At 34.2% G+C, this 22,772-nt stretch overlaps 2 protein-coding genes across 3 annotated transcripts in view; both read left to right on the forward strand.

Moving 5' to 3' along the window:
* On the forward strand, positions 1 to 7,115 carry LOC128667983 (uncharacterized). Its single transcript, XM_053740014.1, has 5 exons — positions 1 to 542; positions 639 to 996; positions 1,068 to 1,448; positions 1,518 to 7,033; positions 7,095 to 7,115. Exons 1-5 carry the CDS (start codon positions 207 to 209, stop codon positions 7,113 to 7,115), a joined length of 6,612 nt encoding a protein of 2,203 aa, XP_053595989.1. The 5' UTR covers positions 1 to 206.
* The window catches only part of LOC103577379 (titin), a 25,851-nt gene continuing 10,027 nt past the window's right edge, over positions 6,949 to 22,772 (forward strand). For both annotated transcript variants that reach the window (XM_014441456.2, XM_053740119.1), the window contains exons 1-12: positions 6,949 to 15,362; positions 15,450 to 15,935; positions 16,444 to 16,616; positions 16,726 to 16,831; positions 17,596 to 17,759; positions 17,897 to 18,118; positions 18,185 to 18,441; positions 18,517 to 18,951; positions 19,026 to 19,259; positions 19,369 to 19,501; positions 22,201 to 22,369; positions 22,724 to 22,769. In XM_014441456.2, coding sequence (XP_014296942.2) covers positions 7,118 to 15,362; positions 15,450 to 15,935; positions 16,444 to 16,616; positions 16,726 to 16,831; positions 17,596 to 17,759; positions 17,897 to 18,118; positions 18,185 to 18,441; positions 18,517 to 18,951; positions 19,026 to 19,259; positions 19,369 to 19,501; positions 22,201 to 22,369; positions 22,724 to 22,769 — 10,670 coding nt within the window. In that variant the 5' untranslated portion in view covers positions 6,949 to 7,117. The remainder of the gene's footprint in view (positions 15,363 to 15,449; positions 15,936 to 16,443; positions 16,617 to 16,725; positions 16,832 to 17,595; positions 17,760 to 17,896; positions 18,119 to 18,184; positions 18,442 to 18,516; positions 18,952 to 19,025; positions 19,260 to 19,368; positions 19,502 to 22,200; positions 22,370 to 22,723; positions 22,770 to 22,772) is intronic.

Genomic DNA, 22,772 nt, shown 5'->3' on the forward strand with positions numbered 1-22,772 from the left:
TTTACATTAAGCACAAAGAGGATTTTACACTCACATTTATAAAAGAATTTCAATTGAAATGAATAACAAAAATAAAGTCTTATAAGTTGTTGTCTTAATTTTGTTCATAGGTAACATGGCACCGAAACGACCAACCGATTCAAGCCGGCTCGAGATTTTCTTTCGTACACGAAGGAAATTTTTATTGCGTCGATGTAGCTCCAGTGATGGTAGAAGACCAGGGTCATTGGACCTGCATGGTAGAAAATGTATACGGAAGATCATCATGTGTATCTTGTCTCAGCGTTATTGTACCGAAAGCTTACAAACGTCCGGAGTTTGTTGAAGAACTTCGAGCGATTCTCACCGAAACTGGTACAGTTTCACTAGAATGTAAAGTTGTCGGAGTCCCTACGCCAGTTCTTCGATGGTTTAAAGATAGTAAAGAAATAAAAGCTGGTGACGTCTTCGCATTGACCGCAAATGCCGATGACCCAACGTCATTGGGAACTTACACATGTCAAGCAGACAATTGTATGGGAACCGCGTACTCATCATCAAAAGTAATAATAAATTTACAGCTTCATTAAAATTATATATGTATGATACATGATATAAATATTTATTATTGTTTGTTTGATAATAAATATTGTCTGCAGGTTCATGTGGTAGGAAGAGGAAGTAGAGAAGGATCTTTGAAGCCTGCAGATACTCTGACACCTTCAGGTCCTCTTCCGGTATTTAAAAAAATACTAAGCGATGAATGCTGTCGGATTGGTGACACTATTACCCTATCATGTCAAGTTCAAGTTCCTCCGTGGCCTAAAGTTATCACTTGGTACAACAAAGCGGGTAAAGTTGAACCGACCGATAAGTATCACGAAATGGAAGACGGATTGGGAACTTATTCAATTGAAATACGCGGAGTCGAAGCTATGGACGAAGGAGAGTGGAAATGTGTCGCTACTAGTTCTGAAAATGTTATGCAATTTACTACTTGCTATGTCGCAATGTCTGGTAAATTTAAAACTATAATTAGTAATAAATGTCTAACTTTTTTATTTTATTGCCTGTTATTTTATTTTCAGTTCCTAAGAATTACAGAATGCCGCGTTTTATGGAAAGCCTCAAGGCAGTTTTGACAGAAGAAGGACTAGTGTCTTTTGAATGTAAAGTCGTCGGGTTTCCTACTCCCTTTCTCAGATGGTTCAAAGACGGCCAAGAATTGAAACCCGGTGATGTTTACCAGCTGACTGGTACAAATTCACTGGGGTCTTACTGCTGTATCGCGAGAAATTGTATGGGCGAAGCTAAAAGTACTGCAGAGCTGACTGTTGAGGACATTCAGAATCAGTTAAATGAAGAAGAACGTCTTCAGTTGCTGAGTTTCAATCAGGTTCCTAAATTTATTAAAGGTCTACGAAGTTGCGAAGCGAGAATTCATGAAGATTTTACATTTACAGTTCAAGGTATTTGTATAAATATATTATTTTATGTGCAATTAAATTTTTGAATTATTATTTTGGTTTAAATTACAGTTACCGTATCTCCAAAACCAACTCTTTCATGGTTCCGCGACGACGAACCGATTACTGAGAATAATAAATATAAAATAATACAAGAAGTTTTAGGAAATTGTCATCTAGAAATTCACAAGTTGGAATTCGCTGATCAAGCAGAGTGGAAATGTATCGCAGAAAATGATTTTGGCCATAGTATAACATCCTGTTTTCTAAAATTAATAATACCAAGACACTTTAAGAAGCCGAAATTTTTAGAAAGTCTGAGAGCTATTTTATCCGAAGAAGGAGCTGTCAATTTAGAGTGTAAAGTTATTGGAGTACCGCAGCCCGTTTTGAAATGGTACAAAGACGGCGCTGAATTAAAACCCGGTGATATTCATAGAATAATTTCCGGTCAAGATGGAACATGTTGCTTGGGAACTTACACATGTGAGGCATCAAATTGCATGGGGTCAGTGAGCAGTTCGGCTTCATTATTAGGCTTTGAAGATCGGGTCGCTGTTAAAAAAGAAGAAACTCAAGACCCCATTTCACCACCTCTGCATGAACTCGCTAGAAATCTCTCGCTGTCAACGATACACGAAGAAAGAACCTCACAGTTGTACGACACGCCTCAAACGGATCATTCGATAACAATCGACGATCGCGGAGAGGTTTCATTCAGCTTTGATGGTAAAGAAGTGTCTGTAAGTCTTTACGAAACTCCAGATTTGACGGAAGAAGAAGCGATACAAATTGTTGAAATGTACGCTGATCAATTGTCTGAGCATATAACTGAAGGGAATATAATTGAGCTTCCTCCGATGCGTTTTATGAAAGAAACATCAACGTCAGGAAATTTATTAATGGAAGCTGTTGTTATAGACGTTTCGTCAGATTATTTTGTTGCTGATGAAGAAGCTGATGATTTACGAACTGAAGCTGACGTCGAAGATGTTTCTATTATGGATGATCAGATGCACAGTATTCTTTCTTCATATGCATCACCACTGGATGGTGATCATTCAGGTGAAAGAACTCCCATGGGTTCACCGCCTCCACGACCGCCGAGGAAGAAAGAACGATCTGGCAGTGCCTCGTCTAAAAGTGAAAAGAGTGAGAAGAGTCAACACAAAGTTTTGGATTGGTCTGAAAGTTATCACAGCGCTAAAGAACCTTCTATACAAGCGCAATTGTCAATACAGAGTCAAGATAGTGTTGACGCTTTCGCTGATGCCTTGTCTTCAGATGGATTAGCTAAAGTATCTAGGGAATATGACAGAGAAATTGCAGCAATTATCAATGACACTGAAAACACAGATTTTCGGGGCATTCATGCTGAATCGCTGCCTCAGTCTCATAAATTTACAGAAGAAGTTTTCGCTGCGGCGTTGAAAGACTCCATGGAAGAAACGTCGGACAAAAAAAAGAAAAAGAAGAAACGGTCTAAAGGCGGGACGCCGATGTTATCATCAAAGACGAGTTCTGAAGAATCTTACACGGTCAATGCCGATGGAAATGAAGTGGGAAAAGTTAAGAGACGTGGAAGTAAAGAGGGACGAGTTAAACGCGAACGTCGAGACAGCTCGAGTAGTAATAAGAGCGGAAAAGAAAGAGACAAGAAAGGACGTAGAAGTCAAGACATGGACAAGAGTTTAATGATTGAAGACATTCGAGTGGAAAGAAGTGAAGAATTTAAAACTCCGGAATTAGTAAGTCATGCGGATCTTAAGTATATTGATGATGATGGAGATAAATTATCAACTGCATCATCGGTATTTGCGACTGCTGGAGATATTTCGGAAAAATCAACATCGAGAAGTCAGAAAGAACGACTGTATGGAAAAATAAAAAACCTTTCTGTACCTGTACTTACTCTGCGAGATACTTTAATTAATTTAGACAGTATACTGATCTCCTCGTCGATAAATGTTGATGAACATACGATACAAGGATTAATTATAGAGAAAATTGTTCGTCCTATTGAAGAACTTTGTGAACAAATGTCTGCTATTGAATCAAAAGCGGTTACTTCTGCTGGAGATAAATCTCTGAGCCAAGGAGTGAGGATTTCATTGCTGGATTCGATTGGCGGACCGACTGAAGAACTTCTCCGTGGTATAGAATTAATAAAAAGTCATCGAGGTAAAACTCAAGAGGACTTAAAGTCTGATTTAATAGTTTTGGAATCGTTAATTGATCCTGTTGATGAAATTCTCGCGGGTTTGGCTAAAATTGAGTTTGAATTAAGAAGTAAAGAAGGCGATGTCTCGATCGTTGAACCCAAAAATCCAATTATATTGGAACGGATATCTCGAGCTATTAATCAAGTAGGTGTTAATGTTGAAGGACTGAAACAAAATCAAAGATTAAATAGACAGCAGGAAGTAATTACTGTCGCAGAAAGACTTGAATCTGTTTATAAAAATTTACAATCATTTATTAATTCGCTGTCATTAAATAAAGTCACTGGTGCTCTGGAGAGTAATGTTGATATTCTGGTTATTGAGTCTTTAATGAAACCTCTTGAAGGATTATCACGTTCTCTAACTGAAGTTTCAACTTCTCAAATTGCTGATAATGAAGTGATTGTCATTGATAGTCTTCATAAATCAATTGCCGAGGTGAAAAATAAATTAGAGACCTTGACTATAGCTTTAGAAACTTATGAATCAGAATCAGGAGAGCGGGGAATCACTCAAAGAAGTCAAGAGTTAGTTAGCTATTTAAAATGGACAATGGAAGACGCTTCAGATAATTTAGTTAAGTTACAAAAAATCAACGAAGCTAGACTGTCTAAAATTATTGAAGATACTGCAGAATCTGTTCCTCAGTCTTCAGACGAAGACTGGAATGTAGATAAAAATAAAAATGCCGTTGAAGCTGTCGAATTTGACGAAAGTGTCGTTCATAAAAGTTTACAAGACAATGATATTTTAGAAAAAGAAATAAAACTTCTAGAAGAAAAGATGCATGAGCGGAGTATCGATGAAGCGATTGAGTCTCAGTTTAAAGAAAAAATAACTGAAATACAATCCCAAGTTATTTTAGCGAAAGAAAAGAACGAATCGGAAGTTGCATCAAAACGTGATAAATTTAAAAATAGAATGATTTCAATAGAGTCAATGATGCCAGGACTTGATGAAAGTCTGCCTCTCCCCGAGATGCTTCTTGATCCGCTGATAGACGTTCAGGCGAAATTGAACGTCGCTTTACGTCATTATGAGAATGAAGTACCCAGTGATGAAACTTCGCTTTCGATGACTGAACTGTCTACGTGTCTCGTAGAACTCAGAGACTCAATAGCTTCAGCAGCTCATGTCGCTACAACATTAAATATTCCAAACGTTATTAATAGTATGGTGGAACTGAGAGAGCCATTACTAGACCTACAACTAGCTTTGGCATCTGGTACTTCAACTCAAGAATCTACTTTGGTTGAAGAAAGTACGCGGCCTTTACATGAACTCAGTGAAATTATTTCTGCAGTTATCCGATCGCCTTCAACTTCAGAGGATTCTATTGTTATACTGAATCAAATTTCAAAAATGATGAGTGAAATTATCGAACAGCTTCCTCAAATACCAGATAAAAAATCATTTGAAGATCCAATTATGCCTGTAATAAAAATGGTTCCGATTAAACCATCAGAAGATGTCGAAAATGCTTCTTTGGCACTTGGTAGCGTTCATTATGCTTTGTCCGTGGCATTAGAAAAAGTCAATGAATATAGTCTTGATATATCAGAGGTCGAAGGCGAAAAGAAAAGTACAGCTGGTAAATTAGTATCTTCTATTGATAATTTAAGACAGAATGTTGGAAATTTAGCTGTCGCTATTTCTTCTCCGATGGTTCCTGAAGAGAAGGCATCGGAATATGATAATAAATTAGCTTTTGAAGAACTTGAAACGCTACGCGAACCTTTGCTAAGTTTACAAAAAGTTCTTTTGATTGAAAAACATGATCCTGAAGAAAGGCATGTGTTAAATGATATTACGGGCCCTCTTAAAACTTTAAAAGAAGCTATTTTGAAAATTACTAAAGATCAGTCGTCTCCTGTTGTTGATCTTGTTGAAGATGTTGAAAAAGATGTAGCTCTTGTTGCTATGGAATCGCTTAAGAAAGCACTAGTTGGTAAAGTAGACACTGAAGAAAGCTCTGTTTCTGATTCAGCACCCGGAGAAGTTCCGACAATTATTTCCAAATGGTTAGATCCAGTGGAAAATTGGCTATCAACGGCTTTGGAAGAAAGTATTGATGAAGAAAATAGTTCACCCATAGTTCCAGTTATTGATGAACTTAAGAAACATTTGCTGAAGATTGTCATACAGTCGTCTTATTCAGAACCTCCGAGTGATACGGCTTTGATTGAAAGTTTTTCAAAGTTAAAAGAACCTCTAATCAGAGTACGTGAAGCTATTACTGATCATCATAATCCAGATGATATTGAAACACTGGAGAATCTTATTCAGCCGACGAAACATCTACTGAATACTATTGTAAATACTTCGATGATATATAAAGCTACTAGTCTTCTTCAGCCTGTTATTGAAGTTCTAGAAGAAATTGAAAACCAAATTCCATTGTCGATTAAAATGGCTACTTATGCCAAAGAATTGCGAGGAGTTGTCAGTACGATAAGTCCTGACGAATTTGATGAAGAAGTAGACAAATTGGAATCTAGTTCATTGACTTTTAGAGCAGAAGCTCAAGAAATTGAGGTTGATGTTACTGAAATTGAAGATTTGTCAAGAGGACAATACACAGAAGATATGAGTGAAGAAAGAACTGAGCAAACTACTTCTGATGAAGCGGCTTTGTCTGAAGCTAAACTTGAAGATGCAACTAAATATGAAGAAGAAAAATCAATCAATGAAGGGATAAATCGATTCAGTGAAGAGCAGAAGGAATTGAGTGAAGATCAAAAACACTTAAATGAAGAACAAAAACAATTGAGTGAAGAACAAAAATCTATGATTGAAACCAAAGTATCTGATGATTTAATTACACAAGTACATGAAGAAGATAAAAATCAAGCTACAGCAACTAAAAATTTAGTCGCAGAAACATCAAGTCTTAATTTATCTATTGAAAATGAATTTTCAAAACAACAAGAATCACAAAATGTATCAGCAATGACTCGTACTGAAGAACTAGATTTATGGACTCTTACAATATTAAATCCTTTAGATCGTTTGGCCTCTATAACGCTAGCATTAGATGAATCGATAGATGAAGAAGTTCAAGAACTTTTATGTCAACCTTTGGATTCTTTGCATAAACAAATCAAACTCGTTGAATCTCAGATAAACCGTCCAGCTGGTCAGACACTTGAGAACGATGTTGAAACAATAATTGAAGGATTTTTATCACCATTGAATCATGTCGAAATAGCTTTAAAAACTGCTGCTGAAATTTGGCATGAAACTCCGTTGCAAGAAGCTGTAAAGAAATATTTGCAAAATTTGGCAGAGTCTTCATCCGATTTATGTAACCAATTGGATTCATTAAGAAATAAATTAATTACTGAAGCACCTGAACAGATTGTTCAAGTTCAAAAAACGGAAGCTTCATTAATAGAAACAGTATCTGCTATTATTGTGCCTTTGGAAGGAATTCAAAATCTTATTGTAAAAATGTTAGAAGAAGATTTGGCAAAAGAACAAAAAATTTTAGAAAAAATACCAGAGATTCAAGAACAGGATATTTTTAGAGATACGATAGACACAATTAGTGATAAAAATATTACTGAAGTATCTTCAGAATTTGAACAAGATGATAAATCGAACGATGACATCAAACATATAGAAAAAACTACTGCACGACCTCTTGAAGAACTTATTGAAGCTATAGTTGATCCTACAAATGTACGAGATTCTACGACACCAGAAAATATTGAAGAAATAAATATTTTGCAAGATATCGGTGAAACAACAACGAAACCTGATGACTTCGAACAAATGAACAAAGAAGAAATGTCAATGTCTCAATTTAAAGATCTACAGCAAGAAAATAAAGATGCTGATATTATTGATAAATTTGATAAAGAAGAAGTCAGTGATTCAAAAGCAGAACAAGTTGCAGTCGTACTTCAAAAAGAAGAAAAAGAAATGATCTTACAAAGTCATCAAGAAGTACAAGAATCTATCCCTAAAGAAGATTCTTCTGATTTTATTCAAGAAGATCTTCAACAACATAAACCCAAAGTAACTGAAGTTGAAAGTCTAGCTGAATCGACTCTTCAACAAGCTCCTGAGACATTTTTGATGACAACAGATTCAGAAGCCTCTAAAATTGAAGATGTTCGTAATTTAGATTCTACAGAAATTCAAAAAGAAAATATAAGAGCAGCAAAAGACGCTAATGATGTACAGCATTATGGGGTAAACCAAGAAAATATTTGTGAAGAAGCAGCTTCTGGAATTCAAGAATTGAAAGATCAAAGTGGTACAGCTCTGTTAATTGAAGATTCTGATAAACTAGTTGAAGGAATAGTAATAGAAGACATTAAAGCCGAAATAAGTAGCCAAGATTTGTTAAATCGAATTGGAGAAATTGTTAAGAGTGAGCTAGATCGACAAAATGCCTTGGAGTTTGAAAATGAGATCTTGCTGGACAATATTACGATAGCTGTTAAGAAAATGATGATAAAGTATCCGCAAATATGTCAAGAGAATGTTTTTGAAGAAAGTGTCAGAGATGTTGTTGTAGACGAACTACAAAAGATCAAGGGTTCAAATCATGCTGATGATATTTTGACTGACAAGACTGATTTAGTTACTGAACTACCAGAGATCGAAAAGAAAGCAGTTATGGAATCAGCGGAATTTACTGAAGAAAAAGTTCGAGAAATTATTCTTAAAGAAATTTCTAAAGAAAATATTTCATTAGTTGATGAAGAAAATCTTTTAGAAGTAATTGAAGCAAAAGTTCAGCAGGTAGTTCTTCAAGGTCCGAAAGTATTGCAAGAATTGAATAGGGAAGAAAATATTCGCGAGGTAGTCGTAGAAGAATTGCACAAATTCGAAGATCATAGGGCTGAAGAAAAGGCTACAGAAGATTTAGCTAAAGCTGAGGAGCTTATAGTTAAAGAAGAAGTGAAGCAGCAAGTGGCAGAAATAGTATCTACTGATATTGTAGAAGAAAAAATTGATGATCTCGTAATGAAGGAGCTTGAAAAACACCACGTGGAAGCTGTTGAAAGTAATAAACTTCTAAATGTTGTTAAAACTAAAGTACAAGAATTAATTTTGACTTCTCCGGAGATTAAGCAAGAAGAAATTCTTGAAGAGCAGATTAAAAATATTGTGACTGAAGAATTACAAAAAGCTGAAGTATCGAAAATTGAGAGTGAGATACAAGATCTTGTTGAAGCTAGAGCAAGCATGGAAGTAAGTAAAAAGGAGACAATTATTCAGCCTATTATAGGACAAGAATTTGAAGAGAAAGTCAAAGATATGATTATAGATGAATTCAAAAAACAACAATTTTATCCAGTTGAAGATCCTCTCATAAAAGAAATTAAAATAAAGATCCAAGAAGAAGTTTTGCTGTCATCTCATAAGTCAAAAGAACAAATTACAGAAGAAATTCTTCGTGATTTAGTTTCCGTAGAAGTTGAAAAACATGTGGCTGATTTAAAAGATGTTGAGGTTTTCGGTGAAGCTGAAGAAGTCACACCTCAAGAAGAGAATGATAAAAAAAAAGAAAAAGCCATGGTCAGCACAGAAGTTGTCGTTCAAGAAGAAACCAAAGATTTGATAACTTCAAAGCTCGAAGATGAAGCTCAAACAAGCATTCAGGATGATGAAGCAAAAAATATTGTTCAGAGAAAAAAACAAGATGTTTTGGAAAGTGTCGTTATATCTGAAGGTTTGATTAGAGATGAACTGAAAAAACAAGATCTTTATCCAGTTGAAGATCCTTTGGTAAAAGAAATTAAAGCTAAAGTTGAAGAAGAAATTTTACGGTCTTCTCTTGTAGCTGAAGAAAGTGTACCTGAAGAAATTATAAAGGATTTGATTTCTGTAGAGGTTAACAAACATGTTGCTGAGTTAATAGATGACAAAAGTCTTGACAAAGCACAAGAAATTAAACAAATTATGGATAAAGATGATTCTGAGAAGAAAGAAAAGGAAGAAAGGCTTTGTAAAGAAGATATTACTACGGAAAAAACTAAAACCTCAAGATCTCTAGTCGTTGAAGGAAAGATTGAAGAAAGAACGCAAGATGACGAGGGAGATAATCTGATAAAGAAAGAAGAAATCCTGAAAAGTTTAGTAATATCTGACGATATGATTAGGAATGAACTGAAAAAACAAGATCTCTATCCAGTTGAAGATCCTCTTATAAAAGAAATCAAAGCTAAAGTTCACGAAGAAATTTTATTATCTTCTCATACGACGGAAGAAAATATTCCGGAAGAAATTATCCGAGATTTGATATTAGTTGAAATTGAAAAATATGCAGCTGAATTAAAAGATAGTGAAAGTCTTGGTAAAGCACAGGAAGTTAAGGATATTACCGTTTCATCTGATGATAAAGAAAGAAAAGAAGAACAAGCATTACTTGGTGAAGAAAGTAGTTCGAAAGAAGAAACCAAAGACTTGACAACTCCAGACATCCAAGAAAAAGCTAAAGATCGTACTGAAAGTGATAAAAGTCAAGAAGCTATTCAGAAAAAACAGCAAGAAGTATTAGATAGCTTAGTAATATCTGAAGATATGATTAGAAATGAATTGAAGAAACAACATCTTTATCCAGTTGAAGATCCCTTGGTAAAAGATATCAAAACTAAGGTACAAGAAGTTATTTTATTGTCTTCTCATACACGGGAAGAAAATATTCCAGAAGAAATGATTCGAGATCTGATTTTGGCGGAAATTGAAAAGCACGTAGCTGAGTTAAAGTATGATGAACCTCTCGATGAAGCTGAAGCGATTAAAGAAAATGTGACTTCACAAGATATTAGTGACAATAAAGAAAAAAAAGCTTTGCGTCAGGAAGAAGAAATGAAAAATTTGACAACAGATCATGAAGAAAAAACTAAAACAGATATTCAACAAAAGCGAGAAATAGTAGCAAGTTCAACAATTTCTGAAGCACAAATTGCTGAAAGACCAGCTGACATCATTACAGCTGAGACTCTAGACGATGAAGAAAAGGTTGAGGATAAAAGTACGCTAGCTATAACTTCTCAGGAAGATATTCCTGAAGAAAAAATTCATAAATTAATCATTAATGAAATAAGTAAACAAAACGCTAAATCTCTTGTTGATGATGACCTGATAACAGCCATCACTATCAAAGTCCAGCAATCGATTAATAGTCATCCTGAAATTGTTAAAGAAGATGAGTTTCTCAGTAGTGTTAAAGAGATTGTACAGGAAGAGTTACAAAACCTAGAAGCCAAACTGGTTGAAGTTAAAAACTTCGATTCAGCAGAATCAAGAGAAACTATATCTTTGAAAATTTCTGAAGTCAAAGAAGATGAAATTCCTGAAGAAGTTCTTAGAGAAATAATTATTGAACAACTAGAGAAACAACATATTAAGCCTTCTGAAGAAAGTGATATGTTGAATGTTGTTAAAGAAAAAGTGCAAAGCTTGATTTCGAATCATCCTGAAGTATGTACAGTAGATTCTATAACCGAAAATGTTCAAGAAATAGTTACAAAGACAATAAAAGAGAATGCAAGAATTTTAGAAGAACAAGGTCTTGTTAAGAGTGGTAGTGAAAAATTGAAAGTTCAAACTATACAATCAGAAACTGAAGTGGAAATTCCGGAAGAAGTTATTCATGAAATGATTATTGAAGAAGTCCATAAACAGAATATTCAGCCTGTTGAGGAAAATAAAATAATCGAAAAAGTTGAAGCGAAAATACAGCAATTAATTCTTCAACATCCTGAAATATCTGGTCTGGAAACTCTTTCCGAAAAAGTTCACGATTTTGTAGAAGAAATAGCTGAAGAAGAAAATGCGAAGATTGTTGAAGTGGATAAACTTCATCGCGCTGAAGAAGAAAAACAGAGAATAGAAGTATTACAGATGCCATTAGCAGCTGAGAGTCAAGTTTCTGAAGAAACCAATAAAATTGTAGATGAAAAAACTGATCAACAAACTGTTAATGCAACAGAAGAAGAAGGTCTTGTTAAAGCAATTGAAACAAAAACTGATGTTTCTACTGATGATTCAAAATCTAAAGAACCTGAAAAAGAGTCGAAAAAAATTGTTACAGAAAAATCTGCAATGCAAGATGATAAAGTATCTGAAGAAGTTATCGAAGACTCGGTTACTGAAGAATCAAAAAGACAAGAAGTAGCTCAAAATATTACGGATGAATCTAAGAAAGAAGGGAAAGAGGCTGAAGAATTTCTTCAAGGAACAACTGATGAAGTATCGAAGAAAGATGAAAAAGTATTTGAAGACGTTCGAGAAGCAGATAAGAAAGTATCAAAGAGACAAAAAAGCAAAGAATTTGATGAAGCTGAAACACAAAAAACTGCTGTAGATATAACTGATAAGAAAGAGACAGAAAAACCAAAGAAAGATACTCTAGATGTCGTAGTAGAAACGGTTAAGAAACAGGAAGAATTAAAAGAAGCTGAAGAAAATCAAAAAAGTCTTTCTACAGAAAAAATCAAGGAAGAGTCTGGAGAAAGTATTAAAGAGATTTCCGCTGAAAAATTAACGAAAGAAGAAGTGGCTGAAGTTAAAAAAGATGAGACTATTAAATCTATCAGTGATTCAACTGAAAAAACAGAGACTAGCCAATCTGAAGATAAAAAATCAATTGTATCGAAAGAAGGCGTCAGTGAGAAAACTGTTCATGAATCAGTTGCAGGGAAACCTGATGAAGATATAAAAGAAACTGAGACAAAGAGTAAACGAGAGGATACCAAGAAAGCTGATGGGAAGAAAAAGAAAATTGAATTATTGAGAGTTCCATCAGAAACTCATGCTCACGTTTCTGAAGAAATGGTCCATGAAATAGTAATTGGAGAAGTTCATAAGTTAAACATCGAACCTTTGGAAGAAGATACTCTTATCAAAGCCGTTGAGTTTAAAATTCAAGGCTTAGTTGCACAATTTCCCCAGTTGTCAAAAGAAGAAATCGTTGAAGAAAGCGTAAAGCAGATTGTGGCTGAACAATTGCAGGAAGAGAAAGCAAAAGCTTCTGAATCTGGTGAGACAATGGATAAATCTCAAGTACAAAAAACAAGAGTAGAAGTATTGCAAACTCCTGCGACAACTCAAATTCAAATTCCTGAAGAAATGGTGCATGATTTAATTGTTGAGGAACTTCAAAAACAAAATGTAAAAATGTCAGAGGAAAATAACTTTGTGAAAGCAATTGAAACTAAAGTTCATGATCTAATTGCTCAGCATCCTGAAATTTCTAGAGAAGAAATGATCGAAGAAAGTGTTCGTGAAATAGTAACAGAAGAATTACAAGAACACAAGGCAAATATTCTCGAAGCTGAAAGACTTGAAAGAGCTCAGGCAGATGAACAAAAGAGAAAAGTTGAAGTTTTGAACGTTCCTTCATTAACAAAACTTGAGATTCCTGAAGAAAATGTACATGATATGATTATTGAAGAGCTCAATAAACAAAATATTGAACCTTTAACTCACGATAGTCTTGTCAAGGCAGTCGAAGCTAAAATTAAAGATTTAATTGCTCAGCATCCTAATATTCATAAGAGTGATATTCTTGAGGAAAATGTAAGAGATATTATTACAGAGGCGTGGGCAGAAGAGCGAGCTAGTATTGTTGAACAAGAAAAACTTACTGAAGCTAGGGAAGAAATAGTCAATAAAACAAAAGTCAAGGTACTGCAAATGCCTCCTAAGGAAGGAGATGAATCGATCGAAGTTACAGAAGAGATTGATCAAGAATCGGATATCAAAAAAGCTTTAAAAAAGAAAAGAAAATCATCTGACAAAGGTACTGGTAAGAAGGATGAAAATAAACGTCAAGGTTCTCCTAAAGACCAATTAGAAAAAGATAACAGTCAAGATATTGACGAGAAGAATCGATCATCTTTAAAGAAGAAACCTGAAAAATCGGTAGATATCGATAAAAATGGTGAAGAAAAGCGACGAACTTCTCTGAACAATAAAACTGAAACGTCTGAAGATATAGATAAAAATGGTGAAGAAAAAAGACGTTCGTCTCTTAAAAAGAAATCCGAAAAGTCTGAAGATAAAGATGCTGAAGAAAAGACTCGAACTTCTTTAAAAAAGAAATCTGAAGATAAAGATAAAAATGGTGACGAAAAAAGACGTTCGTCTCTTAAGAAGAAATCCGAAAAGTCTGAAGATAAAGATGCTGAAGAAAAGATTCGAACTTCTTTAAAAAAGAAATCTGAAGATAAAGATAAAAATGGTGAAGAAAAAAGACGTTCGTCTCTTAAGAAGAAATCAGAAAATTCTGAAAATGAAGATACAAATGGTGAAGAAAAGCGACGAACTTCTCTAAAAAATAAAACTGAAACGTCTGAAGATAAAGATGTAGAAGAAAAGACTCGAACTTCTTTGAAGAAGAAATCCGAAAAATCTGAAGATAAAGATAAACATGGAGAAGAAAAAAGACGTTCGTCTCTTAAGAAGAAATCAGAAAAGTCTGAAGATAAGGATGTAGAAGAAACGGTTCGAACTTCTTTGAAAAAGAAAACTGAAAAGTCTGAAGACAAAGTTATTGAGGACCAGGATGCAAAATTAGAAGAAACGAAAGTTAAACAGCTAGAAAACAATAAAATGAAAAATAAATCTGAAATCGCTGATAATCTTAAAAAAGATAATCAACTTACTAAAAAAGATGACATAAAACAGTTAGATAAACCCCGTGTACAAAAGACTGAAGAAAAAACACGAGATACCAAAGAAGAATACCAAAAAGAAAATAATTTATCTCAACTCCGCCACGAGGAGCAATTACAAGTAGAACAAACAGTAAAAAAACAGCCATACACAGAAGAGCCTATCACAAATTTACCAAAGTCAACCGTTCATTCGGAATTAGATTCTGAATTTTCCGAATCTTCCATGTCAACTCTCAAAAATGTATCATCAAAAGAAAGACCTAAACGCAGTATTCCACCGATGATAGAGATTGATTATGACGAATCATCACCACGTGAACCATTGTCACGTCGTTCTAATATCTCTTCACGTAAATATCGTGATCTTGAATCAATTGATCTTGATGATAAGAGCTTGGGTGTTTATTCCACAGACACCAGTAGAACTAGTGGATTTTCACACGGACCTCGAGATCGCGGAAAGAAGCCTTCATTCTGTACAAAACTAACAGACAGAACAGCCGCCGAAAGTTCACGAATAAAATTAACTTGTGCAGTTCTCGGTGAACCAGAACCTACAGTTTACTGGTTAAAAGACGGCAAATTATTGCCACCGTCAAGTAACAGACATGGAACAACAATAGAAAATGGTATGGTATCCCTCGAGCTTTATACCGTAAGACCTTCAGACAGTGGCGAGTACACATGTGTAGCTAGAAATCTCCATGGTCAAGCATGCACAGAAGCTAAACTAAAAGTTTACGCCGGGTACGAGCCCACTCCCACGACTCCAACATTCACAAGATCCATCAAAGACACGTATCTTCGTGATGAAAATACTCTTGTCCTTGAATGCCGGGTGAGAGGTCAACCGACACCAGCAATAACTTGGCTCAAAGATGGACAATTACTGGAAATAAGCGATCGTTATCAGCAGTGCGATTTAGCCGACGGAATTTGTCGTTTAAAAATTTTCCATCCCGATTTTTACGACAGCGGACTGTACACATGTCGCGCAGAAAATGATACCAAACTGAGTGACCACACGTCCCATTTAGTTAATTTTGAAGCCTCAGGTAAAAAAAAATTCAATAATACAAACAAGTAATGAGAATAATTGTAAACTATTATCTGTAATTAATTTTTTTTCACTACTCAATAAGGTCGAGCAGCACAAAGCAATAGGAGCTGGCGTGGCAGCAGCTACCAAGACATTACGAGTACCGATAAGGACACTGGAAGACCTCGTTTCTCCAGCTACTTGACAGATCACAGTGTACCAGTAGGTGGGACAATCGCACTTCAAGTAGAAGTCAAAGGAGTACCGCCACCCGACATCACGTGGATGAGGGCTGACAAAAAAGGCGTGATTGCCGTTCCCAAAGCTCGAACTTTCGCGGACTCGGGCGTTTATACTTTAGTTGTTCCTGATGCAACTGAATATGAAACTGGTACCTACGTCTGTCGGGCCAGCAATCCTTATGGGCATGTTGATACTACAGCAAATATTGAAGTTGTATCGGGATCTATGATGGACGGTGGGAAACCAGCGATGTTTATGTCTAGGCCTCCTGATAAAGTTATTATTGTTGCCGTTGGTGAAGATGTTAGTGTATCGTTTAGGACAAATGGTGTCCCTAAACCTAAAGGTTATTTTACTGCTCTTCTTAATATATACTCATTAATTTAATTATTTTTATTTCATCAAAATTAAACGATAATGCGAAAAAATTAAAATGAGATAATTTATTTTCAAATGAAATTTATAGCGAAACTATTGATTTTAGAAAAAAGTGTTTTAAATACAAATTATAGGAAATTTAATTTGCTACAAAAAAGATTTCTTGATTTATCGACGTATCTCTGATAGTTTAAAAGTTATAGAGAAAATAAATAAGGAATAAATTTTTTCAATAATATACGAAAATTAATTTTATTATTAAAAACTGCAATTACGTCGAAATAATTAGACGTACGTAAAAATGTAATAAGACCTTTTTTGTAGAGAATTTAATTAGCTACAAAATTGTGTTCATACATTTTTGCCATATCTCTATTAGTTTAGCCGGAATTTGTATTTTTTTACAATAACTTTCGTTTATAAACTTGACGTCAAATTGATGATAATTAATAAATATATGATTATGTCTTCCGTAGTTATTTGGATGAAAGGATTGAGAGATATAACAAGTGGCCCAAGATCTTACAAAGAAGGGCATGATGATTACGTCAGACTTACATTGAAAAGAGCGTGTCCGTCAGACGAAGGGACTTATTGTATTCTCGTAAAAAATCGTTATGGATGCGATAGAAGTTTCTTCTCAGTTCAAGTAATTTACTTATATCTACTCAATATAAATATTAAATTATTATTATTACAAGAGACAAAAATATCTATTGTATAATAAGTTATGATGTAATAGTAGATTATCAATTTAGGTGAAACAGAGAGCGAGATCATTGACGCCTTCTCCAGATTGGGGTCCCGTCGACACTGACAACTTGTTGGCCAACATCCACGATAAAGAGCGCTCATATGTGAAACGTAAGTTTATTATTATCATTATTATATCTCAAGTAAAGAATAAAATAAAATACACAACGAGTAAACTGTATACAATATCATGCTCCAATTCACACAAGTTCAAATGAGCCTCGTCTTGAGGTAACTCTAAAAATATTATACGAATGTCAGTGCTCTCAAAGAAAATTTTATTCGTTGTAAATCTACATATATATATATTTATACGTATAAACAGTTATGAGATGATGAGATACTTGTATATGAGTGAGAGTTATATTAGGGAGTCTCTACTCTAGATTTCGTTGAAACAACAAATTCTTCACGACCACCCTCGCCAACTTTTAAAGCTCCGGGTGTTACTTCCATCGACTTGTTCCTAATAAATTTATCTATCTATTTTTATTTGTCCTCCTACTCTGATATTTTCTCAAACAAAATTCACCTCCTTCTCATTTACACTTTGCATAACAAAATTAGCCAAAAATTTTGTTTAAGCTCTCAGTATCCCTTTTGTCGGCCCACAATATTTACTTACCTTCATTCATCACTAATCAGTGATTAATCAATCATTTGTAATAAAAATAAATAATAAAAATGGAAGAGTCTGTGGATGAAAATATTGACAGTGATACTGAGGCATTAGCGTTAGAAAAACTTCGATTGTTGTGGACTAAAAAAAATAAATATAAAATTACTGATTACTTGAATTATTTAGTTGGTTATCAAGGTAAATTTTGGTTGATGATATTTAAGTCAATTAATTAATTGTATGATTTTTTGTGTAGAAGTACCGGGGCCTATTTCAAGTGAACCAGTGGTAATTGATGGTGGCCGTAATTGGTTGGCATTGACATGGGGAAAAGCACAACAAAGAGGATCAGCACCTGTGGTAGCTTACCGAGTTGACGCCTGGCTTTTAGGTGGCGAAGGAGGTGCAAGATGGGTCGAGGTAAAAAATTTGAAAACGAATTATAAATTACGTTATTTAAATAAAACACAAAATAAACTTGAGCACAGAAATAAAGAGACATTTACCTTGAAAAAATAAATGACAAAATTTTTAAGTGTGACATTTATTTTTTTAAGCTTGGAGTAACTCCAATTAACGCATTTGATGCGTTTAATTTACGGCCAGGTGAAGAATATAAATTTCGCATCACACCTCGAAATCGTTACGGATGGGGTGAGCCGGTCACTATGACAAATTCTGTCACCGTAAGAGAAGTTGTCAAGTTTCCAGAGTTTACGAAAATACTTCCGGGACAACTTAAAGCTTTGGCGGGAACAGTTTTGAATTTAGACTGCGAGGTAATTAATTTTTTTTTTTAAATCATTAAATAGAATTTTAAATTACTTGAATATTTTTATTTTCAGGTAAGTGGTGATTCATTGGCACACGTTAAATGGTATCGTGACACGACGGAGATAGAAAATGGTCAAGACTCAAGGTTTACAACTTATTTCAACGGTACCAAGTGCACATTAATGATTGGTAGTATATCAGAAAATGATTCAGGACGATATGTATGTGAGGCTACTAATGCAGCAGGAAGAGTATCAACATTTGCACGTGTGCAGGTTGTTGAAGATCCTAAAATTGTCGAAGCCGATTTAAAACTACGCAAAATGAAGTGAATTGATTTATATATTTATAAGCAATTTGCTGAGTAATTAATTAAATAAATATTTATTTATTATTATTGCAGATCATCGGAGGTTGCTAATGAAGAAAGACCACCTGAATTTACGATGAGACTTCGAGACAGACGTGTCCAAGCAACTTATCCAGTAAGATTGACGTGTCAAGTGACAGGATATCCCGAGCCAGAAGTAACATGGTACAAGTATCGCGAGGAACTTTATTCCCAAGAGAATATATCAATTTGGAATGACGAGGCTCACTTTCACACGCTAGAAATAAGTCGATCAACGATTGATGACTCTGGTATTTACATGGCACGTGCTAAAAATATTTATGGATCTGTATCGTGTCGTTGTCATCTGACTGTTGACAAGGGAATTCGTGCCTACATTGCTCCCGAATTCCTGCGTCATCTCGATTCTATTTACACAGTTAAAGCTGGTGGTGAACTGCGTATGACTGCGCAAATTGAAGCTTATCCTACTGTCGGAGTTACTTGGTAATTATATTTGATTTTATTTATTAATTAATTAAATTAAATTACACAGAACTGACATATAATTAATTTGTTAGGCACCGAGACGGTCATCGCTTACGTCCGAGTCGAGACGTGGTCATGACATTGAATCACGATGGATCTGTTGAACTTGACTTGGCTCATGTGACACCAAGGGACGCTGGGTTGTATTGTTGCACTGCTACAAATGAAGTTGGCCAAACTGAAACAACGACTCGTGTGACAGTTCTGGATAATGATGATACTAAGGACGTCAATCAATCATTAGCGGGCGAGTCAGAAGACATACCGTAAGTGATTAATTAATTATTTAATAAATTAATTACTCACCAAGAATGTTGTAATTATTTTTTTTTTTGCATTTTTCTTATTAATAAATTTATTAATTTACCATTTTAGTTTCTCGAAAGAGCCGGTGTTTGTGACGAAACCCTTGTCGACGGAGGCATTTGAAGGTGACACGGTTATAATTTCATGCGAAGTTATCGGTGATCCGAAACCGGAAGTTATCTGGCTAAGAGATTTTCTACGGGTAAGATAGAAACGTCATAACACCAAGAATGGATGTGTTTGTCAAGTTAATATGTAGAATCAAGCGCGAAGAATTAGTGATATGAATCGAGACGTAACTTTAGTTAACATAAAATGTAACGGGAAAATGATGTATAGCGTGACGTGTTTCTTGACATATTTCCTACGAATTTTTTTTTATATTTATTTTTTTTATCTGTTTCTTTTATCCTCGGGTCGATCCAGCATCAACTTTTCTTTTCGGGGACCAATTGGCTTACAATCAATTCTAGATCATCCGTGGGCACGAAAATAAATAAAATAAATTCAATTCGCCGTCAAAAAAAATTATTTCGTGCTAGCGTATTTCTACGGGCTAGAATTTTTCCTGAAGATTTGCCCGATACTCCCGAGGCCTTCAAGCATCCATCGAACACCTTAACTGTAATCAGGATCACCGTCTAACAAATTCTATATATATCCTATTGAAAATCTAGACTAAGGGCTCGCTGCTGAGAAAATAATTTGTTTCCTTCACTCCTCTTCACCTCCCCACAGTATCCTCTAAAAAAGGTGAAAAAAAAATTTCTGGATATTAAATAAATTTGATTAAATTAAATTTTTTTGTAAGTAATTTACATAAAAAAAATTACATTTTATATAATTATTGAATACAAAGGAAAAAAATTTGAATCTCACAAAATTTTAAGGGGAATCCCCCCTTTATATATAAACATATATTATAAAGAATAAAGGATTTTAATCTCAAATCATGTTCTCAAGTCACTTAACAGATTTGAATTTCTAAACACGCCTTAGGCTGGTATATATCTCAGATCAAAGACGCGAATAAAATGACGTGTCCTCTTGGCCATGTAGGTCAAGGTATTAAATCAAACATTGCCAACATTATGTCCATACACGGATTATAAATGTAATTTCTTCATGTCTATTTGTAATAATCAGCAAACTTGTTGGTAGTAATCACTATGAGAGTACATTAATAAATCTCAAAGATTCACAAAGACTGTATTGATCCATTGTGTTGACGTATGACATAATTCACTGAGATTAAGTGATTTTTAACTCGTATCCAGTCTTAGATCTCGTGTTGAGTAATTTGAGAAAGTAATGGGAGAATAACTTCTAGTTTAACTAGATCAATTGAGTAAACAAAGATAATAATGTTCGTTTTACGACTGACCAATGGTTATCTCTCCCACTCGAATCACGACCTCCTGACTCTTGATCGCTCTCCCGCACCTGGCGCCTTCTTTACCGTCAACGTACTCTTCCAGGTCGCGTTAGTATCAAGTAATCGTTTGAACCAGTCGATACTCTATCGCTTCTCACGCGTTTTTTTATTATTTATTATCGTAAGTCTCTTCAAAAATATCCATTAGTTATCACTCATGCTAAAAAACTCCATTTGCTTCATTTTTAAATTCACTATTAGCCATTTCTTCTCAACTGATTAATATGTTTTATCTATTCACGTCAAATTTAAAAAGCCAGTGATTAAATATCTGCTGTCTGTCATCCGTCAATCGTTTGGTTTCTCGTGTCAATTTATTTTTATTTAAAAACAAAATAATTTAGCTTCTTATTATATTGAATTTAAAATAAATTCCATGGCAAAGTGAAGACATATTAGGAAAGATTTGTTTTTATTTTTATAATAAATTTAACAGTCAAGTCGCGTGCGCGACTGGTTACAGTCAGCATGGAAAAAAAAAGCCGACAAGTGCCCCACAAACATGATCGTTACTGAGTGCATTGATTGCCCGTATGATTGAATCTTTAGTAAATAAATTCGACGTGTATGTGATAGCTCGCGCCTTGAGGCTTATAATTTACCACGAAGATCAAGATATGCCTTTAAGAGGGCGCACTAAAGAAAATTATAATTTATAATTTTAAAATAGCATTTTTTGAAATAGATTTTTTTTTGTATTAATAATAAAATTAATAATTCATTTATTTATTAAAATAAAAAAGATGTCAAGTTAGTTGATAAAGTATTTAAATTGTTAATCAATAATTTAAATTTATTATTTTATTTTAAAATATATATTTTAATATAAACAAGGATAAGTAAGGCGTTGATTTATCGATTAAAATATTATTTATATGCCCATGTACTTATTTGTACTTAGTATTGATAAATTTTTGCATTTATTAATTAACTATAAGTCCATTAAAATATTCATCCACACGATTTACCTCAAGACTTATTAAGAAGATAATAATGTATATAAAGTTGCGGCGGTAATTTATTTAAACCATTTGCCGGTGAGTTGTCGAGAAGAAAAGAGTACTAGAGAGTTGACAACAATGATCTTGTTGACATTATTTATATTCATATATTTGTACATACATTTATTAGGCACCGCTCCTGTCTCGCACATATAACTCCTTATATATAAAATATATAACGCAGATTTATCTAGACGGTATAAACTTTCGCTCCCTATATGGTTGACAGTTTTCTGAGTGAATAAAATCCATCTCTTTTTATCTCTTACTTTTATATTTATCTCCATCAATCTTCCTGTCACGTATTAAATAAAATAAAAAAATAAATATGAGTTTTGATTATTTTGAATGTTTGATAATCGCTAAGATCAAAGTTACTGTTTTGATGTGAAGAAATTTTTTTATAAGAAATATAATTATCCAAGCGCTAATTAAATAATAATTGTGTGATAAATTATATTATAGCCGGATTACTACAAAGACGCTCCACATTTCCGAAGAGTTGGTGCTGGACCACAGTATCGTCTAGAAATTCCATACGCAAAATTAGACTTCACTGGAACTTATTCAATAATTTCTAAAAATTGTCATGGAGAAGCCAAAGCGGTGATTTCACTTCAAATTTACGCTCGAGGTAAATTATCATAATTATAATTAATTTATAGTTAAATGTATTCATATTAGTCTATACGTATTACAGTACTGTAAAAAATCGGGAGTGAATTCAAAGTGATTACGGATTTTATTTAAATTTAAATTCACTTCACTCGGAGTTTTGGAGTTTTTACAAAAAATTACTCCGCATATTCAAAGTAAATTTCTCTCCGAGGGAATTAAATGAATTAAACAGTCATCAGTTCCGCATTCACTCCAGATTTGTTCCACGTTCACTCCCTATTTTTTTTGTAGTGTAGTATAAATAATAATTATTTAATAATTGTATATTACAAATGATTAATTTTTTTTCCTCTTTTTTTTAAATGTTTAGGCCAAGGAAAAGAGGACAGCGATATGGAATCAACAATAAAACACGGGTA

This window comes from Microplitis demolitor, chromosome 6 (genome assembly GCF_026212275.2).
Source record: "Microplitis demolitor isolate Queensland-Clemson2020A chromosome 6, iyMicDemo2.1a, whole genome shotgun sequence".
NCBI lineage: Eukaryota > Metazoa > Arthropoda > Insecta > Hymenoptera > Braconidae > Microplitis > Microplitis demolitor.

Bases quoted from the DNA above. Each gene is read 5' to 3' on its own strand.
- LOC128667983 (XM_053740014.1), top strand. From the start codon at position 207: ATGGTAGAAGACCAGGGTCATTGGACCTGCATGGTAGAAAATGTATAC. The intron at 543-638 runs GTAATAATAAAT...TATTGTCTGCAG, and splicing joins CCGCGTACTCATCATCAAAA to GTTCATGTGGTAGGAAGAGG. The intron at 1,449-1,517 runs GTATTTGTATAA...TTTAAATTACAG, and splicing joins TTTTACATTTACAGTTCAAG to TTACCGTATCTCCAAAACCA.